The sequence below is a fragment of the Carya illinoinensis genome, chromosome 10 (genome assembly GCF_018687715.1).
Source record: "Carya illinoinensis cultivar Pawnee chromosome 10, C.illinoinensisPawnee_v1, whole genome shotgun sequence".
Classification (NCBI taxonomy): Eukaryota; Viridiplantae; Streptophyta; class Magnoliopsida; order Fagales; family Juglandaceae; genus Carya; species Carya illinoinensis.
Genome location: NC_056761.1, coordinates 11,344,513 through 11,357,531, shown reverse-complemented (window position 1 = coordinate 11,357,531; position 13,019 = coordinate 11,344,513). Strand labels below are relative to the sequence as shown.

At 34.6% G+C, this 13,019-nt stretch overlaps 1 protein-coding gene and 1 pseudogene across 1 annotated transcript; both read left to right on the top strand.

Moving 5' to 3' along the window:
- The first annotated feature begins 3,231 nt into the window (after positions 1-3,231).
- On the top strand, positions 3,232-5,300 carry LOC122279855 (tyrosine decarboxylase-like). Its single transcript, XM_043090734.1, has one exon. The coding sequence runs from the start codon at positions 3,466-3,468 to the stop codon at positions 5,095-5,097; it is 1,632 nt and encodes a 543-aa protein (XP_042946668.1). The 5' UTR covers positions 3,232-3,465; the 3' UTR covers positions 5,098-5,300.
- A 5,367-nt stretch (positions 5,301-10,667) lies between these two features.
- LOC122278416 lies at positions 10,668-12,344 on the top strand (annotated as a pseudogene).
- The last annotated feature ends 675 nt before the right edge of the window (positions 12,345-13,019 follow it).

The window sequence follows — 13,019 nt, the reverse complement described above, 5'->3', positions numbered from 1 at the left end:
GAGTAAAAAAATTTTGTTTTTATAATGCTGGAAATATTTTGTTGTAGTTTTTTTATATGCAATGAAGGAATTTATGTTTGATTTATGTTATTTATTAATAAATGATTTAGTAAATTAATTATTCAATCATTATAACAACTTTCCAATCATTGGTGGGCTTCGTACATTTTTACAACTTTTCATAAACGGTATTAAACTCATCTTAACATCCATTAGCTTAACTCACAACTGTTTATAAAGAACTGAGCTCAGTTCAACTCAACATCTAAATACAGCTTAAGTTGCTGTTTGGATAGTGAGTTGAGATGAAAGTTGAAAGTTGAATAAAATATTATTAGAATATTATTTTTAATATTATTATTTTTTTGAAATTTAAAAAAGTAAAATTGTTTATTATATTTTGTGTAAAAATTTGAAAAAGTTGTAGTCATAATTAGATGAGATAAGTTGAGATGAAACCTTGAAAGAGATCTAGCTTGTCCAAGTTTGCCAAAAATAATGTAGTTTTAATTCCCTTATTTTAGGATTGTATCAGATTCCAGCTAATTATATGATCTTGATATATTTATATGGTTTCCATGCAAGTGAATTTGCAAAAGAAAAAATATGTATATTTCGAAAGAAACCAATGGATTTAGGGGAGAAAATAAAGGTGGATTTAGTAATAATATTTGATAAAAAAGTGAGGAGCTTTGTTCCAATATTGGATTGATAAATTGATTTATATATATATAAATAATAATAATAATAATATAAATAAAAATAATTATATATGATGGTATTTATATAAAATAATATTATTTATATAGATATGTTATAAAAATATCTCTAGTTTAAAATATAATTATATAAAAATTAAAGAATATTCGTATATCTGTCAATTTACTCGATTTATTATACCAACTCAGAGAGGACAACGTAGCACACATACAACCAGAAGGCGTTAGGCGTTAGCTAAGAGACAACATAGTATAGCCCATAGGGCCCACACGTGTGGACAGAACATTGACACAGGCAATAAACCGTGACGTTACGCCTCGAGTTCTCAGACATATGTTGCACGTGCTAGTTTTGAGTTTATTGAAATACTTAGTGCTTGTTTGGTGGTAATATTTATTTGAGTGTAGTTTAATTTTAGACTCTATTCAATATCTAAACATATTGAAATATTCATCGAGTGTATTTCATCTCAAGATATTGGGACCTACAATTGACAAAAGTTAAAACCATATGTCCATACCACTTTTCTCTTTCCTTTCAAAAAGCAAAAAATACAAAAAGACAAAAACATCTATCTCCCATTTCTTTAATGTGTGGTAGACCCAAAGCCCACTCAAGCAATTGAGTTCGCTCGAGCGAGAGACAAATGTGTGAGTTCTGGATTATTCAAATTTTTTCTTTCCTTTGCATTACACGCATTTTTTTTTATCTCGCTAATTAAATAGTATATAAATAAATAATAGAATAAAATATAGACATGATACTATTTTGATTTTATTGATAATTATTTTATTTTGTTTTTATAAATTTGGAGTAAGAAAATTTTATTTTTATAATGCTGGAAATATTTTGTTGTATTTTTTTATATGCAGTGAGGGAATTTATGTTTGATTTATGTTATTTATTAATAAATGATTTAATAAATTAATTATTCAATCATTATAACAACTTTCCAATCATTAGTGGACTTCATACTTTTTTCAACTTTTCATAAATAGTACTAACTCATCTTAACATCCATTAGCTTAACTCACAATTGTTCATAAAGAACTGAGCTCAGCTCAACTCAATATCCAAACACAACTTAAGTTGCTATTTGAATAGTGAGTTGAGATGAAAGTTGAATAAAATATTATTAGAATATTATTTTTAATATAATTATTTTTTTGAAATTTAAAAAAGTAAAATTGTTTATTATATTTTGTGTAAAAATTTGAAAAAATTGTAATCATGATTAGATAAGATAAGTTGAGATAAAATCTTGAAAGTGATCTAACTTGTCCAAGTTTGCCAAAAATAATGTAGTTTTAATTCCCTTATTTTAGGATTGTATCAGATTCCAGCTAATTACATGATCTTGATATATTTATATGGTTCCCATGCAAGTGAATTTGCAAAAGAAAAAATATGTATATTTCGAAAGAAACCAATGGATTTAGGGGAGAAAATAAAGGTGGATTTAGTAATAAATTTATTTATATAATAATAATAATATAAGCAAACCTCAAAGGATAGCATTAGCTACCGCTAATTGTATGATGTGTTTTTTTTTTTTGTACTTTTTTATATGTATTTTTTAACACTTTTAAATATATTTTTTTAAAAATTTACAATATTATAAAAAACACTCACTTAATTATTAAGTAGTAATAATAATAATAATAATAATAATAATAATAATAATAAAATTAAACCAGCGGTAACTCCCAACGGAACTACCAGCAGGCTCACAACTAGCATTTCCCCACCTCAAATCTATCATATATATTCCCAGATCACTAATACCCCACCATAAAAAAGGTGCAGTACCCCAATTAATGTACGTAGAAGCTCGATCATTTTGGAGATAATATGCATGGAACCCATGACCACGAGAGGCCGGCCGGGAGATCTTTAGGTGCGAATTGCGCATGCGAAAGCTCAGCTTGATGAATTTTGCCTGGCCGGGCGGCATAGTTGCCCGACCCAATGTAATAATTCACGTGGTTATTAACTTTCTTACATACAGATCAATATTACTAATATTATATTAGGGTTTATCACCGGCCAGCACGTGATGATCAGAGTACTACTCATGATTTCATGAGATTTTTTATTTTATTTTATTTTTTTTCTGCACACTATTTTCGGTTATATATATATATCTTTTAGTTTTGAGTCCTGTTAAGTTAATTTATATAAGTGTAATTTTATATATAGTTATTTTAATATATAACTAATCACACCAATAAAATTTACATAAATATATGCAAAAATAATCGCACATACAATTTTTATTTACATAAATTATGCATGTTATAAAATGTAACTTTCTAAATACTACCTTCTAGCTAGGAGGTAGGCCAGGCTCAAGTGTTTTTGATTTGACGATAAGGGTAGGTGTCTTAATAATTTGTAGGGCCGAAAAATAGATGATGATGAAGAAGAACGGAAGATTAACGCCAACCAATATTTCATTCGCTCCACAAGATCATTTCACGTTATCATGATGGGACCGCATGCAGAAGATTTCCAAGCATATCTTTCACGTGGAAGAACGTATAATGGACAGGCCGTTTCCTATTCGAACTTTATATAAACTCTTGATGCCCATCGTCTACTTCATCAGTAACTGGCAAGCAAAGACTTCCATTAAGCTTGTTCTGTGTGTGTGTGTGTTTTTTTATCCCGCCACTTTCTCCTTAATTACTCTGTTTGATACCTACGAAGCCAAAAACCAGTACTTTTTCCCTCTACGCACCAAAGATGGATGCCCTCAATTCCAACCATGAACTCATGAAACACTCGTCTTTCCATAACACAAATAATCCACTGGACCCTGAGGAGTTCAGGCGTCAAGGCCACATGATCATAGACTTTCTAGCTGATTATTACTTGAATATCGAGAAATATCCTGTTCTTAGCCAAGTCCAACCAGGTTATCTCCGAAAACGCTTGCCAGAATCTACCCCATATAATCCTGAATCCATTGAAACCATTCTCCAAGACGTGCAGGACCATATACTTCCTGGTGTAACTCATTGGCAAAGCCCTAGCTATTTTGCTTACTTCCCATCCAGCGGAAGCATAGCAGGGTTTCTTGGCGAGATGCTTTCCACAGGATTCAATGTGGTTGGCTTCAACTGGATTTCGTCACCAGCTGCGACTGAACTAGAGTCAATAGTCATGGATTGGCTCGGAGAGATGCTTCAGCTGCCCAAGTCTTTCCTTTTCTCGGGCAATGGAGGCGGTGTGCTACAAGGGACTACTTGTGAGGCCATTTTGTGCACACTCGTCGCTGCTAGGGATCAAATGTTGCGCCGCATTGGGAGTCAGAATATGGGAAAGTTGGTGGTCTATGGATCTGACCAAACACATTGTTCACTTCAAAAGGCGGCAAGGATAGCCGGAATCAACCCAAGTAATTTCAGAGCCATCAAAACCACCAAGCGCACGTCATTTTCGTTGTCCCCGGACTCCCTACGATCAACCATTTACGAAGATATTGATGCAGGCCTAATCCCTTTGTTCTTGTGTGCCACTGTGGGGACAACTTCGACAACTGCAATTGATCCAATAAGGTCGTTAAGCGATGTTGCGAAAGATTATGGCTTGTGGCTCCATGTCGACGCTGCTTATGCTGGAAGCGTCTGCATTTGTCCTGAGTTCCGACATGTCATTGATGGTGTTGAGGGTGCAAACTCTTTTAGCCTCAATGCACATAAATGGTTCCTAACCACTTTAGATTGTTGCTGCCTTTGGGTCAAGGACCCGAGCGCCTTGATAAAATCACTCTCAACAAATCCTGAGTACTTGAAGAATAAGGCAACCGATTCAAGGCAAGTGGTGGACTACAAAGACTGGCAGCTTACCCTAAGCCGAAGATTCCGATCTTTGAAATTATGGTTCGTGCTTCGAAACTATGGCGTGGCTAAGCTTAGGGACTTTCTTAGAAGTCATGTTAACATGGCCAAGCTTTTTGAAGGGTTTGTCACATCGGACAAGAGGTTTGAAGTTGTTGTTCCCAGAAGCTTTGCTGTGGTTTGCTTTAGAGTTTTGTCCCCAGGAATGGGTAAGGCCGCATCAAACGCAAATGGTACTACGACAAATGGTCATACAAATGGCGTAAACGGCCACGTAAACGGTCATGCAAATGGAAAGGGTGATGATCATGATCATAACTACATGAAAGAAGCAAGTACAAATGAGCTTAACCGGAAGTTATTGGAGTCCATTAACAAGTCTGGCCTTGTTTTTATGACTCATTCCGTGGTTGGCGGTGTGTTCGTGATAAGGTTTGCAGTTGGAGCAACTCTAGTGGAAGAAAAACACGTTATCACGGCTTGGAAAGTGGTGCAGGAGCACGCAAATGCCATACTTATAAGCGAAAACTACTGAAAAGTATGTTTTTGTTGCATGAAATAGACTATATATTATTTTCCATTTTGTGTATTGGTGTTATTAATTAAGTACCTTTGGGTCTTAATTGGTAAATAATTAACACCACTTCAGATTGTACGTATTGATTTGTACGTACTTGGCCATTTTAAATGGGTGAAGTTTGTTGTTGATTTGAATGTCGCTTTCAAATGACTATTTGTAACGAAGTATTTTTAATAAAAATGACTATTTATCATAAGAATGGATTCATTTCGATAAGAAATTGTCAATTTTCATAGCAATTTCTCGTACAACACAAACAACTCCGCATAGTTAAGGTTGTAAATGAATAACTACTGCGTCAGATAATTTTCATAGCTTGTACGTAGCAAAACGGGGAAACATTATTCAGTTATGAAGCTGAAGCAAACCAAAGGGACAAAATCATGAGAAGTAGAAAACTAGTGGCGAGACGTACGTGCATGATCGTGTCTATGTATGTCGACAGAGATCATGGTGCATGCTGCCGGGTAGTTGGGGCGAGAAAATCAGTAAAAAAGGCAAAAATACCACAGATATAATTCGGTTTGTACATATAAAATTTTTATCTTAAATTTAAAATTTTCATCTTATCATTACAACTTTCCTAAATTTTTATATAATATATAATAAATAATTCAACTTTTATTTTAACTTTTTTAAATCTCAAAATAATAATAATATTAAATTTAATATTTCATCTTAAAATTTAAAATTTTCATTTCAAAATTCTCAAATTGTCGAACCGAACGGGAGGTCCGGCCATGCTGGGAGGGAGGAGCTGGAGATTCAAATCTTGATGGAGGGTAGAAAATTTGGAGATCCACTGGAAAGTAGAGAGATCTATAACATGGGAATACCGGCCACCAGATGTGCCATCTCTGTGTACAACGTGTCTCCAGCAATTGATGATCATTAATTGTGAATTAAGTCCTTTTCAGTGGACGTGCACCGTGCTCCTCCGAGATTTTACCTGTTTTGAATTGAGAAAACGTGAAGGTAGAACTGTTTGGAGTTTATCTGGGATTAATGAGTTATAGATGTTTCGTATACTTTTTAGTTAATTTGTATGAATTATTTTTCATTTTTTTATAATTAATTTTGTAATTATATTTTAAAATAGAATATTTGCACAAACTGATATTATTTTATAAGTTATTTTTATAAAAATATTCGTCATTTAAAATATAATAATATAAATAATAATTACAGATTATATGTTTATAATTCTTTTGAAAATTTTAAAATGGAAAAAAACAATAAAAATATCAATTATAATCCTGTAAGGACAAAAATATAATTAAGTAAGAATTATGATACATCTATAACTCTTTTACCATTATTTTATTACTTGCTTTAAATCAATTCATTTTGACCTCGTTTGATTACACAGTTTAGATGAGATGAGAAGAGATACTTTATTGAAAGTTGAATAAAATATTCTTATAACAATGTGTTTTTTTCTCATTTAAAACCACAAAAAAAAAAGAGAAAAAAAGAGAAAAAAAAATTGCCCAATTCCTCTACGCCCGAAATCAGCCCTCCTCACCCCCCCTCTCTCTTTTCTAAGAAACACATTCCAAAAGCTTCTTCTCCTTTCTTTCTTGATTTTTCCATATTTTTTTATATTAATTATTGTTTATTATATAAATTGCTCTATAGTTTAAATTATTTTACTGTTGGATTTTATGGTTCTATTTTATTAATATTTAATTCTAGTTTATTTATTTATTTTTGATCTATTTTATTGTGCATTTTTATTTTATTGGACCATTCTTTTTCAAATTGGGCTTGTTTAGTGTGCTTTATTTTCTGTTTTGGGCTGGCCTGTTCTGTGCGTGAAGCCTAGCCCACTTGTTGCATTTCAACCATCACTTTCTCTTTTAAAGAGCGTCGTTTGGCTTCATAGCCCTCAGAAGTCTGGAGTGAAAAAGGGAACAAGGGCACCCTTGCAATAACAATCGAGAATAATGCTTGCCAGCTAAGGAAACTAACTTTATTAACATCTTGCAAGCCTTGATGAAAAGAAGGGTGGGGATTTCTCTAATATTTATCAATGCATTACAGTAGTATGGGCGACCGTTGAGTCTGACACTTGGCATTCTTCAATTGGTCTACTTGATATTTGAGAATAAAAAAAATTTCTTGTTTTTCGTTTGTTAGACCATGGTAGTTTTGTGTGTTTTGTCTTTTATATCCTTCTGTTTTCAGTTTTGTGTCCGTTTATGTGTAGGTATTTTAGTCTTTACATCCTGTGATATGACGTTGTATCAGTAATATTTTTTCCAAAAAATTTTAGACCACACAATCTCTCATTCCCAGCTTCGTCTCCCTCTCAACTTAAACCCCTTCTCTTTTCTCTCCCTCTACCTCTTAACCATAGATTTCTCTTTGTCTTGATGAAAGCCAAACTACAGAAGCTGTGAGACCCAACCCCAACGCCTCTCTCTCTCTCTCTATTTCCATCACTCATTCCCTTCGTCTGCCACTCAACTCAGACCCATTCTCTTCTCTCTCCCTTAACCTCACGACCCTAGATTTCTCTTCGCCTTGCTGAAACCCAAACCACAGAAGCTGTGAGACCCAGCCCCAATGCCTCTCTCTCCCTCTGTTTCCACCATCTCAACCTCAACCTCTGCGATTTCCAGCTAGATCTACTGCTTCTCTTCTCGATCTCCTCCACTACGCTTTAGAAACAGTGGTTTCGGTAGTTCTCCCACTCTCTCCACAGTCCATGGCTAGATAAGCCTAGCTTTGACTTAGTTTGTTTTTTTCCCTTTTTTATATGTTAATTTGTTTGAGTCAATCTTTGTTTAGTGCAAAGTTACATGCAGTTTCCCACTAAGAACAGTTTAATAAATGGGTTTAGATTTTTTTTCCCTTGCATGTTGTGGTTTTCTGCAACGTTGGTTTTATCTTTACACAAATATTTCCCTCTACGACCCTCATTTTCTTAGTTTCTTATAATTTTCTCTAGCAAATCAAGAACGAGACCTCTGATTTGATATTTCTTCATGATCTTTTAAAAAAAAAATAAAAAAAATCGTTCATACATGTTCTAAAAGGTGTGTGTGTGTGTGTGTTTTTTTTTTTTGGTCTTAGAAATTAGATCTGTGGGTCCTAAGTGGGGTTTAGCCTAAGTTTTTTCACTGGACTCCACTTGCGAAGTTTCTCACCATCTTTTTTCCTCTTCCCAGTTGATTTTTCTCTTTCTTCTAACTTTGGCTAATGCCTAAATTAGAATAGAAAGGGTTTATTTTTGCTTTATTTTCATCAAAATGATTTTCATTAGAACAGAAGGGCTTGTGACGGTTGCTGGCGGCAGGGACTTCAAACCTGGTTTGATTTGTGGAAAGCAGACTATAATAGAATACAAATGGAGACTAAACGGGGACTTAACGGGAAATAAAGCAATTAACGGGAAAACAAGATTTTTTGTTAAAATAACAATTTTCCGTTTCATAAACACTTTTTATATATATAAGATATATATATTTTTTATAATGAACAACCCATCGACCCAATCAAAAGGTCTCAAGGTGGAACAAAAGTTAGCCTATGACTTTAAATGTGTGGGAAATCCACCATACCGCAAAGGAGGGAGGGACACACTACCTTGACAAAGTTTAACCCATGTAACCTTGAGTAGACAGGTGGATTCAGATCACGAGGAGACCTTGGTACTTTGACGGATGGGAAAGGAAGAGCTTGACGGCGTGCATCCCTTAGCAGAATAGGATAGAGAGCCACATTGCATTATATGCACAACTCCATAGAGTCACGCTGCATTAAAGGAGTCTAACTGAACTGCTGAGGGGATACAGCCCCTGACATTGGGCATGGATATCAAACCCTAGAGATTGGGCATAAAAGGTGATCCCTAGGTATATGGAACTTTCTACATACTTGCACTAAACTTTGGCATTGGAGGTTCCTCGGCCACCACCACGGTCCCCATCTCGTGGTGTTTTCTTTGTATCTGCAGGCCTAAAATCGAAGACCTAAATTGCTGAGAGTCAGGCCCAAAGGCATGTGAAACACGATGTTATTATATAGTTATAGAGATGACTAAATTCCTAATATTTTCTATGTTGCTTAAATCATTATTAATATAAATATATCATTGTTATATGCTTATATAAACTATATAAATATATTCACAAAAATTAAAAGATTATTTGTCAAAATTTATAAATAAAGATATTAGATTTAATATAAATAGAAAAATTCTATTTATATATTATCCTTTTAACATGTTTTATGTGGCATCAAATAATTGGTCAAGAAATTAAGCATAACAAGTAATACGTCTCAATCATTTAATACTATCTCATGAGATGTAGAAATATAGTGGTAAAAGCCTAAATATTGGACGGTGAGTAGCTTTACTCAAATAAATAAACTATGTTATTAAAAGAAAGTAGAGCATGCACAAGCTTGAATAATAAAGAGTTGTTTGTGAACATGAAAATGTAACTAGAAGGAAAGAACGAGTTTGACTCATTTTCAAATAAAATTTAAACAAGTAAGGCATGCCTTGTTTGGTTATACAGATGAGATAAAATGAGATAAAAGTTGAAAGTTGAATAAAAGTTTGTTAGAATAAAATTTTGTTTTGGAATTTGAAAAAGTTATATTATTTATTATATTTTATGTAAGACACTGAGAGTTTGAAAAGTTGTAATAATTATATAAAATGAAATGAGATCTGATCAGATTACTTGATTTGTATAACCAAACCAGGTTAATCATCTCCTCACTCAAATTCGACTAGTTTAAACGTTACCTTTTCTATCTTCCCAAATCAACTCCTTATGCTTAGTCTTGTCGATATGTCTCTATTCTTCTTCTGTCTTCTTAGACTGCATTTGGATTTTGAGCTAAATTGAGTTTAACTTAGTTCTTTTATGAGCAGTATTGAGTTGAGATGATTGAGTGAGTTTTGTGGAGCCCATCTAAGATGAGTTTAGAGGTGTTTAGATGTTAAGATGAGTTTAGTACTATTTATGATAAATTAAAAAATATTGTGAGTCTCACGTATAAAGAGGTATTAAGTTGTAAAATGTTACAGGTCCCACGTGTAAGAAGATTTTAAATTGAGATGAATTTAGTAATCTGAGAGTTGTGTGTTTGGATGTTAGACTCAGCTTAAAATTAGACTGAACTGAGTTGATCTCAGTGCATTCCAACAACCAAAGTAGCCTTGTCTTTCTTTGGGTTGGGTTTATCTGACTTGGGACTTTTTCCATAACCAAGGGCTTCTTGGGCTTCGATTGGATCTGCTGAGCCCATTGGGCTTGTTGAAGTTTGCTCCAGCTCGATATCGAAGGTCATAGTTTTTACCCACGAATTCCATCGGCGTAAGAGTCAAAGTAGCCGCTCTCATTTATACCATCTCGTTTGAATCCCGTCGTCCTGTGTAAACCCTAAATTTTCAAATTCTGGTTTCTTAATTACTATCTTCAAGTAGGTAAAATGGCTAACCGAAGTCTATAACTAAGAGGACCAGAAAGTTGAAAAGCCCCCATTTTTCTTGCAAACATAATCTGATGCCCTTAAGGCATGCTGCATTGGTCCTCTTGTATTCGATAGAACCAACCTTACCTCACAACCCAAGCAACAACTTCTCAAAGCCGATACCAACTTGTCCAGAAAATCCTGTGCCACACCTTCTTAAGAAATTGTAATGGACCCAAACTTGACTTTCTTTGAGATAGTCAATCTCCAGAAAGTTAGAAGATAGAGAGAGAAGAATTAAGAGGGAGAAGAGGATTCAGTAGAAAATGAATTTGTTGTTGGATTTTCCCTCCAACCTTTTCTTTATAGATTTTGTTATCGACTAAAACGACTAAACACAATACATTGCAAAATGGTAGCGTTCCATGTATTACATGACAATTAAGCTAAGGTAAAATGACAACATTATACTAACTTCTTTTCTCAACACCACATGACACCGTTTCTTTCTTCCTCTAATAACAACTAACACCAACGGTTACTGCTGCACCAGAACACAACCAGCACTTCAATTACCTCCAGCTAATTCATCTGCTAGCCATCCACTTTAGCACCTTGTTGATCCCTAACATAAATGCATTAATCTCTTGCAGTTATGTGCCTCCTCCATATTCAGACTCAGGCAAATCCATGCCTTCTTGATCAGACATGGCGTCCCACTATCCAACCCAGACATGGGCAAGCACCTCATCTTCACCATTGTGTCCCTCTCATCTCCCATGTCTTATGCCCAGCATATATTTTTTAAACTCCAGGGTCCCAACATCTTCACACGGAATACCATGATTAAAGGCTATGCTGAGAGTGCGAACCCAAGGCCAGCCGTTGAACTGTACTATCAAATGCATAGGTCCTCCATAGAACCTGACACACACATACCCTTTTCTTCTGAAGGCTGTAGCTAAGTTGACTGTTGTTAGAGAGGGAGAAAAGATACATTCCATTGCTATAAGAAATGGGTTTGAGTCATTGGTTTTTGTTCAGAACTCATTGGTTCATATGTACGCTACTTGTGGAAATGACACAGGATGTTTGAGTTAACACCTGAAAAAGATCTTGTGGCTTGGAATTCTGTCATTAATGGGTATGCTCTTAATGGCATGCCCAATGAAGCCTTGACCCTTTTTAGGGAAATGGTTTTGGAGGTTGTTCAACCAGATGGATTCACTATGGTAAGTTTATTTTCTACTTGTGCTGATCTTGGAGCATTGGCATTGGGGAGGAGGGCCTACGTGTATATGTTTAAATTTGGTTTGAGTGCCAACTTGCCTGCTAATAATTCCCTCTTGGACCTCTATGCAAAGTGTGGGAGAATTAGAGATGCGCAAAAAATATTTGATGAGATGAAGGAAAGGAATGTGGTTTCTTGGACTTCATTGATAGTTGGCTTGGCTGTTAATGGATTTGGTAAGGAAGCACTTGAGCTTTTCAGGGATTTAGAAAGAGAGGGGTTTCTGCCAACTGCATTAACTTTTGTTAGGGTCCTATATGCTTGTAGTCATTGTGCAATGGTGGACGAGGGGTTTAATTATTTTGAGAGGATGAAAAAGGAATATGGCCTTGTGCCTAGGATAGAACATTATGGCTGGGTTGTTGATTTGTTGGGTAGGTCAGGCAAGGTGAAAGAAGCATATGAATATATTCAATTTGGTTTGTTGTTGCATGCAATTTCTAGTTTTCTAGTGCTTTCAGTTTGGCGATTCTACTAGTAACTTTGCTTTAGCATAGAAATCATACCATGTGAACTGTACATACCTTTGTATCAGCACTATCAATATTAACTCTGTGTCACTACCACTTAATAACATGGTTAACGATTACATTTTAAACACGACTACATTTTGAGCTTCTATTGTCATTTTGTGGTGGATGCGCCGCATGTGTGCAAGTGTGTTCTGCAACTCGTCACTGATCTCTTTAATGTTTAGTGCGTGGGATAGGGGCTATGTCTATAGTATTGAAACTATGAAATTCTTGAGAATTAGGATTGTTCTGTGAAGGATGGGAATCATGTTATATAAGAAATCGAATGCCATGTATCCATTTTGTAGCTTTAGTGAGCAATTAAGTTGAAGATGTACCCAATAAAATTTTCTGGTTAGAATGCCATTGAGTATGGTATTTGAAAGGAAAAATTTACTTTTGACGTTATTGTAAGGTTATCTACTACATTAGGATGGGAAGTAGCGGTGTCTTGTAAGCTCTTGACAACCAGAGCACTTATAGTTTGATTTGTCTATGTGCATATTGATGCACATGACTACAAATACACGACCTTTGAAATTATATCTTATTCCACTTAGTTGAACTTCAATATCTTTCTTTGTTGTTTTGTATTGGTGAAATCGATTTTGCCACCCTTTTTCTTTTCCTCAGATCTTTTT

Excerpts from the sequence above, each read along its gene's own strand:
- LOC122279855 (XM_043090734.1), top strand. The coding sequence starts at position 3,466 with ATGGATGCCCTCAATTCCAACCATGAACTCATGAAACACTCGTCTTTC.